Below are 25,830 nucleotides of genomic sequence, written 5' to 3' on the forward strand. Positions count from 1 at the left end.
TCCTATGATCCAACAGAAAGGATACTACAAAATGCCCAAGTAGGATTCAATGCTGTTATTGCTCCCTTTTCTTTCCAAAGAAAACAATTCAATGACATCATGCAGGCAGATTGACCCCGACTCTATAAAAACAAACTTACTGTCACTGCCGTAGTCTCATTACTCCACTTGTCAACTGCTTTAACACAACTAAAACCATTAGCTCCCTATGTAGGGATGGAAATTGTAGATTTACAATGCATCACTTGGCAATACAGAGCACTTCTGTATCCAAGAGCCCCCACACAGACTGAGATCAAGGTCTCGACAGGGATTTAACATCTTTGTATTAAAACAGGGTGTAGCATTCAAATGTGTTTTATTGAAAATCTAATAAAAGAAACCATGTCAATGAACAGGGATTCCCCCCAGACTCAGTGTTGCTAGTTTCACAATTCAGTTAAGGTAAGGGGACTTCCCTTCCTCTTACAATTTATATAGAAGACCCCATGATATTTGCCTCAGACACAAATGAGTGGGCAGGCCTAGCCATTCTCTTTTTACTAGGGATTGCCTTTATCCTTCAAGCCAAAAGCTACTTCCAAACACTAGCTGCAAATGGGAGCTGATGGTAAAAGGGAGGGAGGCTAAAGGAAGGAAAGGGAGTAAGGTGAGTATAAGGATGAGGAGAAAGATTACAAATTGATTTAAGGCAGATATTCAAATGGTGGCCACACACCAAGGTCATCACATCCCTACTCTTTTACTCCTCCTTTTCTCCAGGATGCTTCCAGATCAACCTGAACAGGCCTACGTCAGCATAATTGTATAACCGGCCACCTAACTAAATAAAACAGATAGGGCAGAGGGGGCATTTGGTTCCACCAGAAGCAGAAGGGCTCAATTATATCATGAACATGACAAGGAACGTCAGATATTCCCTACATTTGTGGCCACTGGCTTTGAATATATTCTGATCTGTTTGCAATATTGCACCTTAAAAGCATCAACTGAGGAGGAATGGTCAGAAATTTCAATAAATCTCATGAAAGGACAGCTATTAGAAACTACCTTTTGTTCCCCTGATTACATGGATGCTTTCCCCAGCATTAATCCTTGCTTGGACATCAGTTGATGTGTTGGTTCCAGGAATAACTATATCTGTAAATGTAAACAGCAAGAAGAGCAATTCATTGAAATGAATTTCACTAACCATCTATATATACACCAGCTACAAACGTTGAGAATCATTGCCATGAATGGACTACAGATGATGCACGACATCAAAAGAGCTTGAGGAAATGGTAAGCCACAAAGCCGTGTCTCCACAATCTAAGTAGTGCACTGGCCTGATACCAGGAGCTTCTGTTTGTCTATATGGAACATAGTCACGACTCTCAGTCACAGTCCTCACTTTCCTCTGCCTTGCCACTCCACATCACACCTGAAAACATCAAGCCATAGCTCTGAATCTTAGTCAGGAAGAGCAGCACCTACAAGACAGGGAATCTTTTATTTTTGTGGGGCTGGGGAGGAGGGTTTGTCCCCTAAACCAGAAGAGAGAGGGGCCTAACTTCTGCTTTAAGGCAAGGGGTTTGGGAGAGGAAGAGAAGAGGAAAAGAGAGAGAGAGCAAGAGAGCCTGCTGGCTGAATGTGAGAGGTTGAGGAATGAGTGGCAAGTGGGTGTGAGCACTAGGCTTTGAGCAGGTCAATTCAAGATGAGGTTCTATCCATCACATACAAGCCATCAACTCCCTGAAAGACTGCTGCAATCAAGGTAATGGAGCAGGCTTCCTGAGTCTGAGATAGAAATAGCAAGAGAGCATGCATGGATGGGAGGGAACAAGTGAGTGCACACATTGCATGCAAGAGTGTGAAAGGCGTGCATTTTGGCAGGGAGAGAGAGAATTAATCTGGTTGCGGGAATGGGGTTATGTGTATGTGCATGGGACGTGAATAAGTGAGAGCGAAAGAGAAACAAGTCAAGGAAACAAAGGTAGTATGAACGCCGAGACTGAGTCAGGCAGATAACCACCATTTCGCCAGCTCTATTCCCTAAAACCCAAGCCACAACGCTCGCTGAAAGCCAATCCACTGCTGACACCCATCTTCCCATGAATTACACCAAGACCAACTCCAAGAGTGAGCCATGAGGGGTGAATACAAGGTCACTGTTAGCTAAACTCAACTTCTTCACTGAGCAGTGAGCTCTATCCTCTTGCCTGAAGATCAGCACATGGGGCATAGTCTCTCTCTCTTTCTGCTGCTTAACTAAGATGGCAAAACAGGATCTTATTCTTTAACTCTGCTGCTTAGCACTTTTTAATTGACGTACATTTATTTCACTAATCAATCTATTCATTCGGAATTTTAAAATTCTTAAATGTGAATAAGCCAAACCTCATCTTTGAGATTTTCAGACTGGTCCAGGAGTGGGAGGACAGTTGAAATGTGGCATTACCCCATATAAAATGGCGCTGAACTAGAAAGAAATTCTCCACACCTAGTTGCTAGCATTGCTGAGGAAGCAGCCCCTCCCTCCACACATAAACACACAATTGGGAACTTGGCTCTGGACAAAACGAATGCCACATGGCTTGGTGTGGAATGCCAATGCCTACCTGTGGTGGTGACGATTTTCTGTACCACGACACCAGCACGCTGGAGGTGACTGACTGGGAACACAGGACCAAATCCCGAACTCGGTATTGCCATTCCACCTGGCACCTGCCGAGGCATCATTGGAATTGGCGTTGACTGCAAAGGGCGAACACTAGCCACTGGCTTCTCATCCAGCCCCTTGATTGGGCCCCTCCTGCAGGAAAACAACTGGAGCATCAAATATCTGCTGCAAAGCCCTTGAAAGGATCCAACAGTTTGTTACACAAACAGCCAGAAGAATGCAAATTGTTTTAGAACATTGAACAGTACAAGAATGGGCCCTTTAGCCCACCATGTTGTACCAAACATGAAACAAAATTAAAATAACCCCTTCTGCCTGCCATTAAGAAGCTAGAACTGCAATACAGCACCCATCAGATGGTATTGAGGTGGCAGTGGGCACCAGTGGTCCCAACAGACGTCTCACAGTGGATTGCAATTACACTCCACACTTTCCCCTTCAAGTGTGCCACTGCAATTCTGAGAGGACTTGTCAGGGAGGGAGACAGACATGTCTTCAACAGGCAGACATGAAAAGGGACAGTCCAGCGCAGCTTTGCAAACCGATTGCTAGGCATATCCCTCCAATGATGCAGGAAACATTCAAAGAGTGATAACACCAACACACGCAGTTGCAATTTGAAGCATCAACCTCAGTATGGAAGCTGTGCAATCAGAAACTACGCCACATGCGCAAAACCGTACAGAAGTGCTTATATACCAATGTCGCTGGCTGAAGATGGGGATGTTGGTAAGGCTCTGGTCACTGGCTGGGTAATACTGGGCATAAGATGGCCGAGTGTAAGGGACTGATGCCCGTTTCTCATCCTCATAGCTCTTCTTCGCTGCCTTCTTCTCTGCCTTGGTCAGCTTGTATTCCTTGCGGTCCATCAGCAATGATTCATGCTGGAAAGGTTGCTGCAGGAACAAAGGCTGGTTAATTTCCAAAAAAGAAAAAGAAGCTTTCCATGATAAAATACGTAGAAAAACTTATTGTTATAACCCCTGGATAAAAATGAAGGTGCTGAGTGGATAAAAGACCACTTGCTCTTGTGAGCAAGAGCATAACTGAAGATCATTAATAAAGATAATCACCAAGCAGGAAATTCAGATGAAACTTGTTCACCAAAGGTTGATAAGAATATACAACGCGCTACGACACAGTAGTTGAAGCAACTAGTATAAATGCATTTAAAAAGGAAACTAGAAAAGCACTGGAGAGTAATACACAAAGATAGCTACAAAGGTCAAGTTACACGTGAAAATATGGAAGGCGATAGAATAAGCAAAACATCAGTAATGAGGAAACTGGAAAGTTGCATCCAAATTTGTTGTTGATGCAAAATTTGGTGGCATTATTGACAGTGTAGATGATAGCATAGTATTACAAAGGGATATTGACTAAACGAATGGGCAAATCTGTTGGCAAATGGAATTCAATATAAGCAGTTGTGAGGTTATCCAATTTGGATACTTTCTAGATGGTATGAAGTTAAATATAGCGGATGTCGAAAGAGACTTGGTAGTTCAGATGCATAGATTTTTAAAATGTCTCAGAACAATGTAAAAAATAATTAAGAAAGTTAATGGAATGCTGGCCTTTATATCCAGAGGACTGAAGTACAAGGATGCACAAGTTATGCAGCACTTAGACAAAACACTGGTTAGATCCCACTTGGGAGTACTGTAGGCAGATTGGGCACCACACCTTAGGGAGGATATACTGGCCTTGGAGGAACAACACCTGCACTTCAGAGGTTAAACTATGACAGATTATATGAATCAGACCCATTTTCTCTGGAATTTAAAAGGTAAGGGGTGATCTGATTAAAATCTTCAAAATTTTAACAGGAAAAGACAGGGTAGATAAGATAAACTATTTCCACTGGTTGAGGATTCGAGAATTAGAGTCAGACAATTTAGGAGAGAAGTCAGGAAGCACTTCCAGACACAAAGAGTGGAAGAGGAACAGCAGTGAGTGCAGGATTAGTTGTTAATTTAAATCTGAGATAAATAAACTTTGTTAAGCAAAAGTATTGAGGGATATGGGCCAAAGGCAGGTATAGAGAGTTCGGCCACAGATCAGCCAAGATCTCACTGAGTAGCAACAGAATTGAGGGATTGAATGGCCCACTTATATATGAATGGGGCATAAATTGAAATGGCCTATTTCTCTGCTACCTATCCTGCAACCACCCTCAGCTCAGTCTGAGGATTAAGCCTTCGAGTCTGTGTTTATCATTCAACAAGTCAGCTATTCAGTAAGTTGCACTGTATCACCAAGGAAAAATGCTCTCCTAGCTGATCCTGAGACTTGCAAATGGAAAACAAGTTATACCTTAGTGACAAGCTGTTTATGTTTGGCGCATGCTCTGAGAATTACTTCATCACATATTTTCTCTGGTTCAATGCTGGTATCTGATAAAACAGGCTCCTCCTCCACAAAATGCAGGAGTGATTCCACTTCCTTCCTGGTGAAATTCAGCACTGGATTGAGATCATCAATAACACGGTCTGTGGGATACAGATGAACAAGTAGACACGTGTGATTTACTTCACCTATTTCTCAACGACACCACCGTAGTAGCTTTAGGTTAACATCCCGGATAGAGACTATCAGCTGAGCATCGATCCAGGGCAAAAGGAGATAACAAAGACTTGTATTTACATAGTTTACTTTATAGTTATGAAAGCTGCTAACTATGCTTGAAATGGAGCAACTGCTGTAATTTAGGAAACGTGTCAATTTGTTCAAGCAAGTTGTCATAAACAGAAATAGCATAAAAGACGAAAACCCATTTCAGTGAGGTGGGTTAAGAGATAAATACCAATTACAACAACAGAAGATTCACTTGCTCTTCTTCAAACAGTACCATAGGATTTTTGTATTTACCCAAGAGGGCAGAAGGGGCATCAGTTTGATTTATCTGAAAAACAATACCTTTGATAGTATCATAGTCACTCAGTCCATAGGAATGGCAAACATTCCATAAACTATGGAAGAGAACACACCAACAGATCTCAGGAGCTGAATATTCTTTCAGTCCGAAAATCAGATGTGATCCTTGAACCGAAATGACTTTCAAATCCAACCCTGAGAGTTGCGATGCATGGACACATCATTTAAACAATGCACCAACACAAAGAGCACAGAATTACTTAGAATTCAATGTTCTTTCAATAGTTGTTGTGAAATCAACAGTGGGAAGTGGTATCTGTGTCAGAGGTCCACGCATAGCTGCTAAACAGGAAGGGAAGAGTCACTGGTGTAGTTAAGGACATTCCTGTCATTGCAGAGAGTTACTGCACATCTATCCAGCTGACTCTGCAATACCTTGGCAATCAGTAATGAAAAGTGCACCACTACCCTCCACTAAAATCCCTCATCCTGTAGAATCCAAATTTCATAATAAAAAATGCACAAGGATAAAACTCATGCTGTGGAAACAATGGATTTCTGAATGGTTATGTTTATTTGTGCAAAAGAACAGGAAGCTATTCCTGCTTATGCAGCAGTTTCATTTGGAGGAAATAAGGGATGCTGTCATGTGCAATGGTTGTATTATAACTTATTTTACAACTAGATAAATTGCATTAAGAGATGCAAATTATTAAGGAGGAATTAAAACAAAATTATGTTATGATTTACTATTCCCCAAAATATTCTATTGCTTTATCAGCATTATTCTTACTTTCATAGTTGTCAGTAAGGTACTCAAAACCATCAGAACAAGATTCCGGCTCTTTGGGAATAATTGGCTGTTCGAAAGCTCCTCAGTCACATCTGCACCGCAGTGACACCATGCACTGCACTCTACAGTTGGACAGCTCTATTTTTGATCATTTCGAAGTGAAATAAGTCTGAGTCCTAGTCCCCACTCTGTTTGCTATTTCCATAATCCTGACTTTTGCCTTCCCTGGAGTTACAGCGTGAGTCTGCATGCACACCAAAGCAGACAACACACTATACAATTCATCAAGACTGAAATGAAAGCAAAAGCGTGCAGCATCCTGATAAAGGAATGCCTCTATACATTGTGACATTTATTAACAGAGCAACTCCGTGACAAAGACTCTTAGACCTTGCTCCCACATCTGTAACTTATTCTCCCTGATTCAAAACAAGTAGTAAACTATAGTCAGGGAGGCATACAGCATGGAAACAGACCCTAGCCACAGGACAAAATGTTGCATCCCCAGCTGATCAAACCAAGCTACACTCTGCTAGAAATGGCTAGCAAATGGTTAGCGTCTGGTGTACACAGACATGACAATATAAACCCTAATGCAGCACTCAATACACAGATAGGCAAAGCAACTTGGAGACTGGGAGCGTTAGTAGGATGAAAGACTGTTGCATATCCAAAGACTGTCTGCACAATAGGGTAGCAGAGGTAGAAGGCCAATGGGTCGAGTGTGGGGTGCTGGAAAGGTACAGGTCAGGCAGCATTCGAGAAGCAGGAGAATTGACGTTTCAGGCATAAGCCCTTCATCACTGAAACATCGATTCCCCTGCCCGACCTGCTGTGCTTTTCCAGGACTGATCTCCAGCATCTGCAGTCCTCACATTCCCTGTAGAAGGCCAATGGCTTTGCTTCAAGAATACTTGCACCAACAATGACGTTTCGGGCTTTCATGAGACAGTCTTTTATCCTATTAATACTCCTGGTGCACCAAAATTGCCTTCAGTGTTAGCACTCCACTGGAAACTCGGCCTTTGAGAGGAGTGCAACATGTAAGATTTTGCTCTGCCAGGATATACCGCAGGCAAAGACAGAAACTATTAAGCTTCTTCTCCAAGAAACTTTAAGTCACCAATGTTTCTTAGCCATAAGCAAAATAATGAGAGCACAGGATTTATAAACTAGCAGTGCAAGCCTAAGGTGATATTCAATGTGGGTTTCACAAATCACCTAAAGATGGTAGCTACTCTGCTTGTCTGTGTATTGCGTGCTACATTACAGTTCATATTGTGTGTAGACCAGACATAGCAAAATTTGTTAACTTCCAGTTGAGCGTTGTTTAGTTTGAGCAGGATGGTGATGCATCACTTTGTCCTGTGACCACAGTTTTCTTGATGCTTTGAGTCAGAGCAATAAGTTACAGATGTGGCATCTGTAAGTCACTGAGTTGCCCCATCAGTAAATGGCACAGCATTGTCTGAACAGAGGCATTCCCTGACCAGGATATTACTATGAGGAAATTACCAACATCTCCTGTGGGCTGATGTATGATTACCACACTGGCAACAGACAATGAAAGTATAGCCCACATCACTTGGCAGCTTCATGTGTGTCCCTTGCGGCAGAGCCTGCTGTCAAAGGTTGATCTCACACCAAATGAAGACCCAGCACCCAACAGAACATAGAAGAGTACAAGCCCTTTAGCCCTCAATGTTGTGCCAACCTTTTATCTACTCTAAGATCAAACTAACCTACATATCCTTCATTGTACTATCATCCAGGTGCTATCCAAGAGTCGCTTAAATGTCCTTAATGATCTGACTCTACTACCATTGCTGACAGTGCATTCCATGCATCCACCACTCTCTGTACAAAGAACCAACCTCTGACATCTCCCCTAAATCTTCCTCCAATCACCTTAATCACGCTCCCTTGTGATAGCCATTTTCGCCCTGGGAAAAAATCTCTGGCTATCCACTCCATCTATGGCTGTCATCATTTTGTACACTTCTATCAAGTCATTTCTCATCCTTCTTCGCTCCAATGAGGAAAGCCCTAGCTCCCTCAACCCTTCTATATAAGACACGCCCTCCAGTCCAGGCAGCATCCTGGTAAATCTCCTCTGCACCCTCCCTAAAGCTTCCACATCCTTCCTATAATGAGACAACCAGAAATGAACACAATATTCCAAGTGTGGTCTAACCAGGCCGCTATCAAGCTGCAGCATAACCTCGCGGCTCTTAAACCCAATCCCCCTGCTAATGAAAGCCAACACACCATATGCCTTCTTACCAACCCTATCAACTTGGGTGGCAACTTTGAGGGATCTAAGGACATGGACTCCAAGATCCCTCTGTTCCTCCATACTGACAAAAATCCTGTCTTAAACCCTGTATTCAAATTTGACCTTCCAAAATGAATCACTTCACACTTTGCAGGTTGAACTCCATCAGCGACTGATCAATCCAGCTCTGCAACCTGTCAATGCCCCGTTGTAACCGACAACAGCCCTCCACACTGTACACAACTCCACCAACCTTCATGTCATCAGCAAACTTACTAACCCACCATTCCACTTCCTCATCCAAGTCATTTATAAAAATCAGAGGTCCCAGAACAGATTCCTGCAGAACACCGCTGGTCACTGAGCTCCAGGCTGAATACTTTCCATCTACCACCACCCTCTGTCTTCTATGGGCCAAACAATTCCATATCCAGACAGACAAGTTTCCCTACATCCCATGGCTCCTCACTTTCTGAACTAGCCTACCATGAGGAACCTTATCAAGTGCCTTGCTAAAATCCATGTATACCACATCTATCTACCTTCATCAATGTGTTTTGTCACATCATCAAAGAATTCAATAACGTTTATGAGGCATGACCTGCCCCTCACAAAGCCATGCTAATTATCTCTAATTAAACTATGGTTTTCCAAGTAATGATAAATCCTGTCTCTCAGAATCCTCTCCAATAATTTGCCCACCACATACATAAGACTGATTTGGTTTGTAATTCCCAGGATTATCCCTATTCACTTTCTTGAACAAGGGAATACCATTTGCCACCCTCCAATCATCTGGCAGTACTCCAGTGGACAGTCAGGATGCAAAGATCATCAAAGGGCACAGCAATCTCTTCCCTCGCTTCCTGTAGTAACCTTCTGTATATCCCATCTGGCCCAAGGCATTTATCTATCCTCATGTTTTTCAAAATTTTCAACACATCTTCCTTCTTAACAATCTGTTCGAGCATATCAGCCTGTTTCATACTGTCCTCCCAAATGACAAGGTCCCTCTCAATAGTGAAAACTGAAGCAAAATATCCATTAAGAACCTCCCCTACCTCCTCAGACTCCAGGCACACGTTCCCTCCACTATCCCAGACTGGCCCCACCCTCACTCTGGCCATCCTCTTGTTCCTCACGTAAGTGTAGAAGGCCTTAGCAATTTCATTAAAGCTACCTGCTAAAGCTTTTTCATGCCGTCTAGCTCTCCTAAGTCCATTCTTCAGGTCCTTCCTGGGTACCTTGTAACCATCTAGAGCCGGGTCTGATCCATGCCTCCTCAACCTTAAGTAAGTTTCCTTCTTCCTCTTAACTAGATGTTCCACATTCCTTGTTACCCACGGTTCTTTCACCCTACCATCCCTTCCTTGCCTCAGTGGGACAAACCCGTCCAGCACTGTCAGCGATTGCTTCCTAAACAACCTCCACACTTCTGTCGTGCATTTCCTTTTGAACATCTGATCCCAATTTTGGCACCCTAGTTCCAGCCTAATAGCGCTGTAATTCCTCCTGGGAATAAACTGCTTCATTCCCATCAAACCTCACAGTTGGAAGAAAGCCACCACTGTGATTAAAATTCCCATTTCAACTGGGATATTGCTTTATTAATTGGACTTTTTATGAACACCATCAAAATATTTACTCAACCTTGGATTATTGACTAATATGTACTATTTTCTATAACTGAATGAACCCCTCAGAAATTGCACTCTTTAAGAACGCTGATCATTTTTAATAGATCTTAGATCTGCATCAAAAAACCTTTGGGGTGGCATGGTGGCTCAGTGGCTAGCACTGCTGCCTCACAGCACCAGGGACACGGGTTCAATTCCAGCCTCGAGTGACTGTCTGTGTGGAGTTTGCACATTCTCTCCGTTTTTGCATGGGTTTCCTCCGGGTGCTCTGGTTTCCTCCCACAATCTAAAGATGTGCAGGTCGGGTGAATTGGCCATGCTCAATTACCCATAATGTTCAGGGATGTGTAGGTTAGAAGCATCATTAGTCAGAGGTAAATGTAGGAGAATAGAGTAGGGGAATGGGTCAGGGTGGGTGACTCTTCGGAGGGTCGATGTGGACTTGTCAGGCTGAGAGGTCTGTTTCCACACTGAAGGGATTCTATGATTCTTAATTCATCATAATATAACAAAAACAAAGAACTGGTGGACACTGGAAATCTGAAACGAAAACACTAAGTGCTGGAGAAACTGAGCAGGTCTCGCAGCATCTTCAGAAAGAAAAACACAGTTAATGTTTTCATAAAGTGACCCCTTATGCTGGGGGAAGAGAGTGAAGGGGAGGAAAGGAACACACACATACAGGAGGGAGAGAGAGGGGGAGGAGATAGAAAATGTTTCAGATAGTTGAATTTTATCCGAACAACAATCTCCATTTTAAACCCGGCACTCTTACCAGACATGCCCTGCTTTGAGATCTGCCTATCATAGATCTTCTTCTCTAGGGTGTAGTCAGAAACCAGTCGATATATGAAACAAGGCTTCTTCTGACCATAGCGGTACACACGACACACTGCCTGAGCATCATGACAGGGATTCCAGGAAGCGTCAAACACCACCACTCGATTGGCCCCAACCAGATTGATTCCCAAACAGCCAGCTCTTTAGAAAAATGAAACAGCCACAGTTAGCTGAGCATCACTGTCAACCTCGGGACAAACTACTGCATAACTACTTCAATTAAGAACACAAGTGAAGAACCTGTCAGGCTAACTCAAGAGGTCGAGTCTGGTAATGTAAAACCTAGCTTTTAAAAGCCTTATATTGCAGAAGAAAGGGAAGTCTCAGGAAGGTGAGGAATCACACTTACAAAATACCATCATGTTACGCTCTATTCAGGATAACAAGAATGTGCCATAGCTTGAGTTTTACCTTGGGCAATGACTTAGAGGAGCATGGAATCATAGAACGGTAACAGCTCAGAACAATCATGATTTCTGGTTTGCATAAGAATAAGCCAGTTAGTTCCCAGTCCCCTGCCTTTTCTCTACAGCCCTGTAAATTGCCACTTTTTTGGAGGTTGCCCAATTCCATTTCTAAAACCCCAATTGATTCTGCCCCTCCTAAAGGCAGTGCAGTCCAGAACTTATCAATTCACTGCTGGAAAAATGTTTTCTACATGCCTTCAGTATTTTTTCTTTAAACCATTCACCTTGTCGTTCTTGTTGTTTGGTTTTCCACCTTTCCATCAAGAGTGCACATTGTCTTCACTTTGTCCAGACTTCTCACCATTTTGTATAACTCTATCAAATCTCCTCTCAACCTCTTTTCACTAAGAATAACTCTAGCTCTCCAACTGTCCAGGTAATTCAAGTCCCCCCATTCCTGGAACCATTCTTGCAAATCTTTTTTATATCTTCGCTAAAGCCTTAACATTCTCCCTAATGTCTGATGACCAGAATCAAACACAATACTCCAAGTTAATAGAAGTTCACTGTTTTACAAGGGTTCATCAAATTTTTAATACTAACAACAGCAAGTGCTGGAAACAATTGGAAGGTCTGGCAACAGCTGAAGAGAAAAGGAGAGTTAACATTAAGTCATAATAACTTTGCCAGTACTTTCTGGTGTTATTTCAGATTTCCAACATTGGTAACATCTTGCATTTATTCATCAAAACTTCCTTGCTTTTGTATATAAAACGAAGAACATTGCACATCTTTTTAAACCCTTTCTCAATCTGCTCTTCAGCAATTTGTGTAAATGTCCTCAGATCTCTAAAGCTGCACCTCTTTTGGAATTGCACTTTTTGTCCAAAATATCTCATTTCACCCGCCTTGCATTGAGTCGCATCTGTCTTGATATCTGCCCATTCTCTGTCAATGGCCTCAAAGTCTCTATGCATCAGCTGCAAATTTCAAAATTGTGTCCTGCACATTCAAGTGTAGATCATTAACTTACATGAAAAGTAACGGCCCTCGTACTAATCCCTGGGAACCACAGTGTATACCTCCCAGTGAGTGAACAACAGAAATAATGGGCCTTTACAAGACTTCATACAGGAGAGGATACAGAATTTTGGTCATGAAGGGTCGAGATTAGGAAGGAGTACACTAAGTATGGACTAATAAAGCCATGCTTAAGGATTCAGCTGTGAACAGATTGAGGCAGACGGTGTTGGGAAGACAGCAGCAGTCCCGGAAAGAATGTGGGATTTAGAATAATGCTACAAAACCACAAAAAGTCTAGTTCCAGAGCGTGAGGCTGGATAAACAACTGGCACTGACTTCCTGCTAATTCTGAGCGATGAGTTACAGGTAGGCCACTTGCGATGACACATCAAAAGGTGAATCCACAGACTTAGCAATGACCTAGTTGTAAATTAAATATATCTTCAGTTTCCAACAGCACTGGCAGGTGACACAGTCTGACAGAAAAGGAAGGGTTATCACACTAATATCATCTAATTGAAGTCAAACCATCAATATTTCACCGACCACACTCACCGCGTAGACAACAGGAAGAGATTAGCTTTAGTATTGCGAGGGTCATTGAACTGATTGATCAGCCGTTCCCGATCCATTGCAGAGGTGCTTCCATCCAGTCCTGGAAAAGTTGAGGAAAATTTCATAAAACATCCAGACAAAATATTACTTGCATGTTTTAATACAAACTGTTGACCAAATAAGTTTAAGTTAGATAAAACTGCAGCAATATCTCAAAATCTCATCATGGATAGAAAAGGTTCTCAGTGCTCACTGTGCAAAATGCAGATTTACACAGTATGAGAGTGAGGATTTTAAATAATTAAAGGTTAGTTGAGATGGACAGAAAGGTCAGCACTTGGCTATGAAGCACTGCATTATGAAAATTCTAATTAGTTCCAATGCTCAGTTTTATACTTCATGATCCTGCAGATATCTACTCAAAGTTTCACTGAGTTTGTGTCCACCACACTTTCCATAGTATAACAACTACAGAATTTTTTTTAAAAATCTGCACTTTGTGGCTCTTTAGCCAATTATGAAAATCAGTACAAAGGGCTACACTAGAGCTTTGGCAATATTTACCACTGTAACAATCTGTTTGCAAGATTTAGAGTTCAGGAGCCACAGATTACCCTCAAAAGAATGTATAGAAATTTAAAAAGTTGGCTTATTAGGAAGTAACAGTTTTAGATATGACATAATCCAAATCGATAGAAAAGATGTATGATCTATAACAGGCAAAAATGGCCCCAAACTACAGTACAGGTAGAAGATCCTTTATCCAAAAACTGAAAAGCTCCGAAATCCAAAAGTCTTTTTGTGAAGTTTTTTTTCTAATTGACAAGGTTGTTTGGCAAGCAAACACTTAACCCATGTTGATACCTACTCGATGTGTGTCCCTCGGATGTGACATGGGGCACATGGCCAAGCACCGACAGGCTTGGGTTCCTCTGTGTGTGCCTCCAAGTTGACACCCCTTGATGAGTGCCAACATGTTGGGGGGGGGGCGTGGCCAAGCACCGACAGGCCTGGGGTTTCTCTGAATGCCCCCAAGTCGACACCCACTCAATGCGTGTCACTCAGATGTGACATGGCCAAGCATGTTCTTAGTTAGAAGTCTGCTTCTCCAGTAAGATTTTTTAAAATTTCACCATTAAACTGTCACTATTCTGAAAACCGAAAAATTCAGAATTCTGAAAAACAGCTGGATAAAGGATCTTCTACTTGTAATAGATGGAAACAGGAGTTCCTTATCTCTTTGGCTTGCACTGAGTATCCTCACAGCAGTTTACTAGGCCTGGATTAGATAAACAGATAGGAGAATGCCGATCTCCTTGACTGAAGTGTCAAGACTCCCGACAACAGTTAACTGGGACTGAATCAGAGTAACAGATAAATGAAGCTCATCTCTGTGATTGGAAGTGACAATCTTTGTCTGTTGATACAACAGCTCTCTTCTCCCTATAATCAGGAAGCACTAGCCTCTTTCAAGGTGAGGCTGGAAATTCCAGTTTCTTCTGTTTAACTCAGTCTTCTTGAGCTAACCAAAATTACCAGAGCTAGCACATAACTTTTAAATGCTCTCCTCTCTTGACTTGCGTCTTGAGCTCACTAAAGTATGAAGAATCACCAATCTACCATGAGAAATTCTCTGCTGTTGAAATTTTGATTTTCCCTCTCGAGAGTCTGTTTTCTCATTCCTTATTTTGTTGTTTATTTCTGGGAAGTTTATGTCAATCACTTACTCAACTGTCCCTTGGCAAGGGAAACATTCAAGCTAACTCCTCCCTATTTCCATCAAAAGTCCACAAAGCCACCTTGTGGTTCACTGCTCCCCAGGACATCCGATCTAATCTTCAGGCAGTTAGCTCACAGAGGGCTCATGAGATTAACTCCCACTTTGCATCCCATTAGGATTATCAATGTCTTGTTCCAGTAATCGTGCTAGAGACATGCCCTTGTTGGGCATAACAGCTTTTGCTCTCCTGCATTTGCCAGCCCAGAAAGCAGGTATGAGATACAAACAAAAAAAGGTGGGAAATCTCAGGTAGCATCTGAGGAGAGAAAAATTTCAGGTCAATGACCCTGCATCAGAAATGTAGAAATTTATGGGTTGTTAAGTCATTGGGAGTGGGGAGGAAACGGGAACAACAAAAAGTTTTTGTTCTTTTTTTAAAACCTTTTTTGGCTGAGTCAGTCTTCATCTTGTTTCTCGTTGTGTTCCATTCAGTTGTTTTTTTGTTTAACAATCTGTACTGAACACAAACTTTGTATCCACACGTAACATTAGCACATTTCTTTGGTTGCTCCATCACAAAATTGTTTGTTGTTTAAAATCCCTTGACCTCTGTTTTATCACAGTCCTTCTCCTTTGCTCTTATTCAATACCTTGATATCATATGCTGCAAAGTGAACTTTCTGAAGATTGGCATCAGGGGATTTCAGGAGTAGGTCAAAATGGATAATCCACTCAGCATCACTGGCTGAAGATGGTTGTAAATACTTAGTCCAGGTCTTCTGTCTCCTGATTAATGACATATAGTCATCACTTAAAAAACTGCAAGAGATCAGACTGGTCCTCTTCAGAATCAAAGTGAAATGCTAAAATGGAACTGGTTCTATTCTTATCTAATTGTAGCCAAGATATCACTTGCAATGGCTTCATTTCTTCCTCCCACTATTATTTCTGATTGTCCACAAAGACCAACTTTGGCCCTCTCCTAGTTCTCATCCACATGCTACCCCTTGATGACAGAGACATAGTAATACAGCACTGAAAAATATCTTTCAGTCCAACTAGTCCATGCCAAAGATAATCCCAAACTAAACTAGTCCCACCGTCCATTCCTGGCTCATATCTCATCAAAATTTCTTATTGATATACTTTACCAAGTGTCTTTCAAACATTGTAACTGTGCCTGCATCTACGACTTTCTAAGTTCATTCCACATATGAACCACCCTCTGAAAAAGATTTGCCTTTATGGCTTTTTACATTTTTTTCTCTTTTCACCCTAGACTTGAAATGCCCCATCCTAGGGAAAAGACACCTACCATTAACCCTATCTACACCCTTCATAAATTTATAAACCTTCAGTGAAAAAACTCCCAACCTATCCAGCCTTTTTTTTATAACTCAAATCTTGCATACCCGGCAACATGTGGTTAATCTCTTCTGAACCCTCTTGAGCTTAATAACATTCTTTCTATAATAGAGCGACCACAACTGGACACAATACTGCAGAAGAGGTCTCACCAATGTCCTGTACTAGAATATGACTTCCCAACTCCTACACTCAAAGGACTGAGCACTGAAGGCACGCATGCTAAACGCTCTTTTTAACCACTGTCTATATGTGATGCAAACTTCAAAGAATTATACACCTGACCTTCCAAGTCCCCCTCTCTGTTCTACAACATTACCAAGGACCTGTTTGTAGTACCAAAATGCAAAAACTCACATTAATCCAAATTGAACTCCATCTGCCATTTTTCAGCTACTTGATCAAGATTCCTTTACAGTCTTAGAAAACCATCTTCACTGTCTACTATGCCACCAATTTTAGTGCTGTCCACAAACTCACTCACCATGTCTTCTAAATTCTCATAAATGACAAACAAAAGAGAGCCCAGAACTGACCCTTGTGGAGCATTGTTAGTGACAGGCCTCCAGTCAGAAAAGCAACCGTCAACGACCACTCTGTCTCCTGCTATTAAGTCAATTATGTACCCAATTGGCAAGCTCACCCTGAAAAACATGGCCCCTAGTTTCCAACTCCCCCACTTCTAGGGGAATAAAAACTACATCATTCACCTTATCTGGGCCCCTCATGATTTCATAAACCTCAAGGTCACCCCTCAACCTCCTACGCTCTAGTGAAAAAAATTCCATTATGGTATGCTTTTCTTTATTGGTCAGAGTATTGAGTACAGGAGTTGGGAAATCATGTTGCAGCTGTACAAGACATTGGTTAGGCCACTTTTAGAATATTGCGTGCAATTCTGGTCTCCTTCCTATTGGATGGATGTTGTGAAACTTGAAAGGGTTCAGAAAAGATTTACAAGGATGTTGCCAGGGTTGGATGAGCTATAGGGAGGTTGAATAGGCTGGGGCTGTTTTGCTGGAGCGTCGGAGACTGAGTGGTGACCTCATACAGATTTATAAAATCATGAGGAGCATGGATAGGATAAATAGACAAAGTCTTTTCCCTGGATTGGAGAGTCCAGAACTAGAGGGCACAAGTTTAGGGTGAGAGGGGAAAGATATAAAAGAGACCTAAGGGGTAACTTCTTCACGCAGAGGGTGGTGCGTGTGTGGAATGGGCTACCAGAGGAAGTGATGGAGGCTTGTACAATTGCAACATTTACAAGGCATTTGGATTGGTATGTGAACAGGAAGAGTTTGGAGGGATATGGATCGGGTGGGACTAGATTGGGTTGGGATATCTGGTCGGCATGGTCGGGCTGGACTAAAGGGTCTGTTTCCGTGATGAACATCTCTATTTCAGTCTATTTTTATATCAAATCCTCTATACCTGGCAAAATCCTAGTAAATCTTTTCTGAACCCTCTCCAGCTTAATAATATATTTCCTATAACAGGGTGACCAGTACTCCAGAAGAGGCCTCACCAACATCCTGTACAACCTCAACATGCTGTTTCAACTGCAATATTCCAAGGTCTGAGCAATGAAGGCAAGCATGCTAAATGCCTTTTTAACCACCTTGTCTACCTGTGACACAAATTTCAAGGAATTATGTACCTTAACTTTAATCAGGCCAGACCCCCTCAAAATATTTTAAGAAGATAGCCTAGACCCTAACTTTTTCTTATTTTAAAGGCAGATGTGAAGTGGATATTCCAGGTGTGGTGCAGCTGGTCAAACCACTTGGCTTTAAGCAAAACAGAATTTATTTAAACACTAGGTGAAACATGAACAAAAGAAAACCAAATTTAGAAAAACGTAACTACTGGAAAACTTAGCTGACTAGATACAGTAAATATTACTAATTAATTGCTCCAATACAGTAACGTCTTAAACACACCCCTTGGTAAAAAGGTAAATTCAAATACAGATTCTTACAGGCAGGAGGGAGCAACATCCAAAGAGATTTCAAAAGATCAGAGGAGTTCTTTACTGAAGCTTGCAGCATCCCTGGAGACCCTCATCTAGTGACTGCTACAGTTAAAACAAGCTAGAAGGAACTTGAACTGGGAGAACTGGCCACTCCCCTTCCATTGTTAAACTAGCCTCTTCCCGGATCCTTTGGCACCTCTGCCTTTACCACCTCTCTTGAAAAAAAAACCAAGGACAACATAACCTTTTTAAAGTAACCTTATATAACCATCTTAAAATAATCTTCAGCAGCATGGTGTTCAGTGGTTGGCACTGCTGCCTTACAACGCCAGGGACCAGATTCGATCCCCGCCTCGGGCGACTGTCTGTGTGGAGTTTGCACATTCTCCCAGTGTCTGCATGGGTTTTCTTTGGATGCTCCGGTTTCCTCCCTCAATCCAACGGTGAATTGGCTGTGCTAGATTGCTCACCGTGCATTAGTCCAAGGGTAAATATAGGGTAGGGGAATGAGTCTGGGCGGGTTACTTTTCAGAGGGTTGGTGTGGACTCGTTGGGCAATAGGGCCTATTTCCACACTGTAGGGAATCTAATCAAAGTGACAGTATCATCACAACCTCTAGGTCTCTCTGTTCTACAATACCATCCAGGGACCTACCATTAATTATATAAGTCCTGTCTTGGGTTTCGTTCACCACATCTGAAAGCACAATGTTAGTTTTCAAACGTACACAGCCAACACTAATCTCTTATTCAAGAAGGGCTTCAAACAGAAACCTGGGAACTATAGACCAGTAAGCCTCACATCTGTGGTAAATAAGTTACTTGAGAAAATTCTGAGGGATAAGATATATATGCATTGGAAAGACAGAGTTTGACTAGAGTAGTCAAAATGGCTTTGAGCGTGCGAGATCACGCTTCACAAACTAGTCAGAATTCGTTGATGAAGTGACCAGGAAGATTGATGAGGGAAGGGCAGTAGATGTAGTCTATACAGATTTGAGTAAGGCCTTTGATAAGGTTCCACATGGTATGCTGCTCTGGAAGGTTAGATTGCATCAAATCCAAGGGTAGCTGGTAAATTGGATACACAATTGGCTTGATGGTAGGAAGTGGAGGTATTAGTGGAAAGATGCTTGTTAAACTGGAGGCCTGTAACTAGTGATGCACCTCAGGATCAGTGCTGGGCCCATTGCTGTTTGTTATCTATATCAATGATTTGGACAAGAATGTACAAGACATGATTAGTAAGTTTGCAGATGATACTAAAATAGGCTGTATCGTGGATAGTGAGAAACATTATCAAAAATTGCAGCAGGACCTCAGTTTCTTTCCTAGGGTTGGGGAATCAAGGACTAGAGGACATCAGTTTAAGGTTAGAGGGGGAAGAATAGAGGAGAACCTGAGGGGGCAACATTTTTACACAGAAGTTGGTACGCATGTGGAATGAGCTGCCAGTAGAAGTGGTTGAAGTGGGCACGTTAAAAACATTTAAAAGGCATTTGGACAACCACATGGAGAGAAAAGGTTTAGAAGGATATGGGCCAAACAAAACGCGGTTAGCATTGTTGGACATTTTGGTCGATACGGACTAGTTTGGGCCAAAGGGCCTGTGTCCGTGCTATTGGACTCAATGACCTTGATCAGCTGGAAAAGTGGGTCAAAAGATGGCAAATGGAGTTTAATATAGATAAGTTTGAGGCGTAGCATTTTGGAAAGTCAAATCAAGGTAAGAGTTTCATGGTGAATGGTAGGACATTAAGGAGTGTAGAAGAACAGAGGTAATTTGGAGTTCAGGTGCACAGTTCTCTGAATGTTGAGTGACAGATAGACAGGGCAGTGAAGGAGGGTTTTGGCACAACAGTCAGAGCACTGAGTATAGATGTTGCGAAGTCATGTTGTAGTTATATAGGACATTGGTGAGGCTGCACTTGGAGTACTGTGTTCAGTTTTGGTCATCTTGCTATAGGAAGGATGTTATTAAATTGGAAAGAGTGCAGAAGAAATCTATAAGGGTCTTGCCAGGACACAACGGTCTGAGTTATAGAGAGAGGTTGGACAAGCTAGGAGCTTAGGACACGGAGGGAGGATCTTATAGAAGTGCATAAGATCATGAGGGGCATGGATAGGGTGAATGCATGCAATTGTTTTCCCAGGGTTGGGGAATCGAGGACTATGGGACATTGTTTTCTGGCGAGGGGGGAAATAATAAAAGGGAAACTGAGGAACAACTTTTTTTTTTAACAGAGTGGTACACATTTGGAATGTGCTGCCAACCGAAGTGGTTGAGGCAGGTACATTAACACCATTTAAACTGCATTTGGGCAAATGAATGAATAGGAAAGGTTCAGAAGAATATAGGCCAAGTGCAGGGAAATGGGGTTAGCGTATATGGACATTTTGGTCGGCATGTACCAGTTTGGGCCTAAGGGCCTGTCTCCTTGCTGTAGGACTCTACGACTCTTATTTTCACCGCTCGATTCCTCCAATGTTACTTATTAGACAATACTTATCTGCTATTCATTGCTGGATGAACAGAAATGGCCTCCAATTTAACATTGAAAAGACTGAAGCCATTGCTCTCAGTGTCTATCGTGATTTCAAATCACTCCATGGCCTTGCTCTTCCCTATCTTTATTCTCCTCCCTAATCTCATAACCTTGTCATATCTGCACTCACCTAATAATTCTGGCTTCACATTTTCTGAATGGTGAATGCACTTATCCACTAGATGGCACTGCTGTCCAAAAATGATCCCAAAAATGTTAAGACTCAACTTATTATGCAAGTAGTTACTTGGTAGTACAGTAGTGACACTTCGGTTCTTGTGATCTTGCATTCTAAGAAAATCAACTAATGGGGCTGGAATCACATTGTAGCCAATGCAGGCAACAAAGTTCGCTTTCTACAAATAACGGTCTAAATTCTTCAATCGGTTTAAACTTAATCCACGATGAAGAGACACGTGTTATAGAAGAACCAACTGTACTGTACAGAACTTGCTGAAAAAAGGATATTTTAGAAACTGCTTAACCTTGCATTCACCAGGACAGTTTGCCAGAATTAACAAAGTAAAGGGACACTTCCCTTGGTAATCTGAAACTGTTCCAAGTCTTCCTGACAAACGCAAGATGGAAAGTTTGAACAAAATGAACCCTTTATCAGCAATACTCAAATATCCAAGACCTTAAGTCTTTTACCCTTTGATTTCAATTACAGAGATTGTTGCGTTGTCCCACCAATGCTTACGGTAATAGTTAACATTTCGGATCCATGGTTGTAGAGGTTCCTCAGAGCCTGTTTTTGTTGGCATCATTTTCTTTCCGAGAAATTCCTCAATGACTGAGAGCGTAGAAAGGCTCTGGCTGCAGTACAGAGGGTATAAAGAAAATCAGACAAGAGTAGTGAATACTTCATGAGACAAAAACGCAAGATCCCCATAACGACCAATGCCTTCAATGTCAAACTTCCACTTTGTCAAACTTCCACTTAAACAATCATAACCTGGGAGGAAAACAAAGCAGCATACTTGCTACATTTTTACAGAAAACTGGTACAATACTTAATCCAATACACTATTCATATTGCCCATGACACTTCTCTTGTAATACACTTAGCTAATTCCTTCAAATTACTGTCAGCACTGACAGAACTGTACTCTTACAGTATTGCAAGTTGTTCTATACTGACATTCTGAACAAAGTAGTCATCCTGTTCTATCGTGGTATTCATGCAGCAGACCCAGTAATGTCCTACCTCGTTCTACTGCCATAGATCTGTGCCTTGTTCTATACTGACAGATCTCCATCCACCCCACCCTCCGTAGCTAGTGTACCTCAGTCTGCACTGTTCAAATCAGCCTGTCTAGACCCCTGTAAGAGATCATCCATGTCTTGTTTGGTTAGTCATACGCAATTGGAGACATTGAAAATTGCTCATTTTTAGTCACAGGATTAAGCTCTCCTGCAAGCTGAAATGAAGGTAAGTAAAACAAAGGAGGAAAATTAAGTTCATTAAAAAGGGAATGATTCTAAGGGTTAAATTTTTAAGCAACTTTACTCCAGGACTCAGGTATAAAAATAAGCCAGTTAGAGCTAATTGACAGCTTGCCTCAAATGACTGAGATCAGAACTGGTGAAGTGTGTCAATCTGCTTCAAGAGTGCCTCCATCCAACATCCACATACCTGTCCTTTTTAACAGAAATTAGTGAACCGAGAAGAGGGGTTAGGTACCCTGGCTGATCTTCCCTTCTTCACCTCTATCAAAGCCTTTTACAGAAGCTTACAGCCAACCAACTTTAGAGCAGCATTCTACAACTTTCCTGGTGTGTGAAACATTATCAAAATGGGAGGAGTATTTGCCCACTGGTGAACTGGGATTGGTTGTACCCAAGAGTAAAATATTACCAATGAATTCTCATGTCATACCAATGCCCTTGTCAGAGTCAATCAATCTTAAATTCCCCAACCTAAGCCACAGAGAAGTCCCCACAGTGTCACTAGTCAGATACAACGCTGGATTGCATTGATAAACATATTGCATTGATAAACAATGAATAAAACATACCCCTACACCTCACTCACCTCAACCCCAAGATCTACAAGTTTGCTGACGACATCACCGTTGTAGGCCGGATCTCAAACAATGAGATGACAGAACACAGGAAAGAGACAGTGTACTTGACAGTATGGTGTAACGATAACAATCTCTGCCTCAGCAGCAACAAAACAAAACAGCTGATCATCGACTTCAGGAAGGAAGAGGAGTCGCCCCAGTCTATATCAATGGTGCTGAGGTGGTTGTGATCAAGTGTCAAGTTTCTAAGATTGATGATCACCAACAATCTGCTCTGGTCCACCTACATCGATGTGAGGGTCAAAAACACACAGCGCCTCTGCTTCCTCAGGAGGCTAAGGAAATTTGGCACAACCGTAAAGACTCTTACCAATTTTTATCGATGCATCCTATCCGGATGCATCCTGGCTTGGTACGGCAACTGCTCTCCCCAACACCGTAAGAAACTACGGAGAGTCACAAACACAGCCCAGTCCATCATGTAAGCAACCAGCCAGCCATCTATACTTATCACTGTCTTATGAAGTCAACTAACATAATCAAGGATCCCTCCCACCTCAGTTATAACCTCTTCCAACCTTTTCCTTCAGGCAGAAAATACAAAAACTTAAACAGACATACCAACAGATTAAGAACAACTTCTTCCCCACTGTTATTAGATTTCCGAATGGGCCTTTCAAATTTTAAATTTAATGTTAATTTCAGTCTTTGTGAACCTTCTCTACATCCGTAACATTGTAGAATAAAATTGAATATGCTTTATTGCCATGTGTACTCCAGTACAAAAGTACAGCACTACAGTGAAGAGTTTCACAATGGCGCCATCTTTGGTGCAATTACCCAGGTACAAATCTTGAACATAAAACAGAAAATAGAAGGAAAAGTAGTGGCATTACTTAGCATCTAAAAAAAAAGTTGGAAGAAAGGTAGTTATAACATAGTTAGATGCTTGGCATTACAGCCTGGCAAAGACTTTCAAATAGCAGCAGCTTAGCACACGGTCAGATCACACGGGCCAGGCCCTAGTCCAACAACTGTCCCGCTCTTCTCTTAGACTCCAGCGTGACATTCCACTGCAACAAGGTAAGTTGTGCCACCCGGGACTCAGGGGCTCGCCCTACCCCATCCCAGGACACAGGAATTCACCCCACCAGTCTTGGACTCGGGGACTCCCCCCATACCACGCTGCTTTGGGACCCAGTGCTTCCCCCATCCTGCACCGCTCTGGGACTGCTTCCCTGCGCATTGCTCCAGGACTACTCAAAAAAAAAGAGGAAAAAGAGAAACAAAAGGAAAAGAACAGGTGGAGCAGAGAAGCTCTGGGTGGAGCGTCTTACTCTGCTGCCATCTTGACGGAAGTTGCACTCCTTGCTCTAATACTCTTATGCACTTTGTATGGTATGATCTGCCTGTATTGCACGCAAAATAGAAATTTTTACTGTACCTAGGCACATGACAATAAGAAACCGAATCAAAATGACCACCTTAGCTTGGGATGGGTTCCTGCTTACATCCTCAATCCAATCAGCCAAAGTACAGTGAAAGTTACTATTAGATTAGATTAGATTAGATTAGATTACTTACAGCGTGGAAACAGGCCCTTCGGCCCAACAAGTCCACACCGACCATCCGAAGAGAAACCCACCCAGACCCATTCCCCTACATTTACCCCTTCACCTAACACTACGGGCAATTTAGCATGGCCAATTCACCTAACCTGCACATTTTTGGACTGTGGGAGGAAACCGAAACACCCCAAGGAAACCCACGCAGACACGGGGAGAATGTGCAATCTCCACACAGAGAGTCGCCTGAGGTGGGGATTGAACCCAGGTCTCTGGCGCTATGAGGCAGCAGTGCTAATATTCCTGAGAGTTAAATGAAATATTTAAGAATGCAGAGCTAGAGACCAGTAAAGTCTCATGTTGCATCTCCAGGTTTGTTGAATTATCACATCTCAATAAGTGGTTAGAATAACGCAACAGCTGGACTCTGCAACACCAGGAGAAAAGGGGTCAAAACATCAAAGCCACATAGTTACACAGTGTGCTAGGGAGTGAGCATGTGCAGCTATTGGACAAGGGCCAGATCAGGCTAAGCAGTGATATTTCCCTCACTGTCAAAATAATCTCCAACAGTTCTGTGTCGAGAATCAAACATAAGCAGTGGGCACATGGCAAGGTACCCAGTGAGTTCCTACGGAACCATATTCCAGTTTGTGTTAGCATCTTCCAGAGGAAACCAAACAAAAGCTGTTCTCAAGGGGAACTTGTAACTGACACTTGCTTTTCCTGTATTATTCTCCTTAATGTTCTCTTACCTAAACACAAGGATCTTATCCCCATGTTTCAGGGTCTCTTCTATCAGCTCAAACAGTAGGACCATTTTTGCAGAGTTCTCTAGCAAGCCAGGTTGGTAGTTTGCCAAAACATCCTTAGCCTAAGGAGAGAACAGTCAAATTAATTCATCTGTTAGTCTTTAAAAGATCACATCGTGTTTTACACAGGGGGAGCATAATGAGCAAAGTAAATAGGCAGCTAGCTGAGGCTATTATTGGAATAAGGCTCATAGTGCTACTTGGGATTGGAGGAGAAAGGCTCTATGAAAGTGACATGCCACTGTATTTCTGCAACAAAATCCAATTCATGAATAAAGGTAAAGACAGTGCTTTTTATCCCTTTCTCCGTGAACTCATTTTGATACTTGAAAGATTGCTGTGGCCCCAGACCTGTGACAATACCTCCTTTTTCACAGGACTTTCCAGACAGAAATCAGGCTTCGAGGATTGGCCATTACAGCATGCCCACTATTAAAGTTACTGAGGATTTAAATTGGGCATGCAACAGTCAGCAGTCAGAGCTCCAATGCAGCCATTGCTGCCTTACAGTTCATGACCCCAAAATTTCAGTTCGCAACCCTGTTGTGGAAACCTTGGACATTTCACCCCACCCAGAGATTGAATCGGGAGATATTAAGGAATAATACAAAGCAGTTCCAAGGAGTCCTCAGAAGCCAAGAGCAGAATGGAAGGGACATAACAGTTCATTGCAATAGAAACATACTGAACAATAGAGACAAGATAAAATTAGATTACTTACAGTGTGGAAACAGGCCCTTCAGCTCAACAAGTC

General features: G+C 42.2%; 1 protein-coding gene across 3 annotated transcripts in view; it reads right to left on the reverse strand.

Moving 5' to 3' along the window:
- The window catches only part of rad54l2 (RAD54 like 2), a 123,921-nt gene that overhangs the window by 8,320 nt on the left and 89,771 nt on the right, over positions 1 to 25,830 (reverse strand). For all 3 annotated transcript variants that reach the window (XM_043708512.1, XM_043708511.1, XM_043708510.1), the window contains 8 exons: positions 25,020 to 25,138; positions 21,373 to 21,488; positions 13,070 to 13,169; positions 11,020 to 11,225; positions 4,979 to 5,154; positions 3,362 to 3,558; positions 2,601 to 2,794; positions 1,051 to 1,140 (listed from right to left, as the gene is read on the reverse strand). In XM_043708512.1, coding sequence (XP_043564447.1) covers positions 1,051 to 1,140; positions 2,601 to 2,794; positions 3,362 to 3,558; positions 4,979 to 5,154; positions 11,020 to 11,225; positions 13,070 to 13,169; positions 21,373 to 21,488; positions 25,020 to 25,138 — 1,198 coding nt within the window. The remainder of the gene's footprint in view (positions 1 to 1,050; positions 1,141 to 2,600; positions 2,795 to 3,361; positions 3,559 to 4,978; positions 5,155 to 11,019; positions 11,226 to 13,069; positions 13,170 to 21,372; positions 21,489 to 25,019; positions 25,139 to 25,830) is intronic.

The sequence above is a fragment of the Chiloscyllium plagiosum genome, chromosome 18, assembly GCF_004010195.1.
Source record: "Chiloscyllium plagiosum isolate BGI_BamShark_2017 chromosome 18, ASM401019v2, whole genome shotgun sequence".
NCBI classification, from domain to species: domain Eukaryota; kingdom Metazoa; phylum Chordata; class Chondrichthyes; order Orectolobiformes; family Hemiscylliidae; genus Chiloscyllium; species Chiloscyllium plagiosum.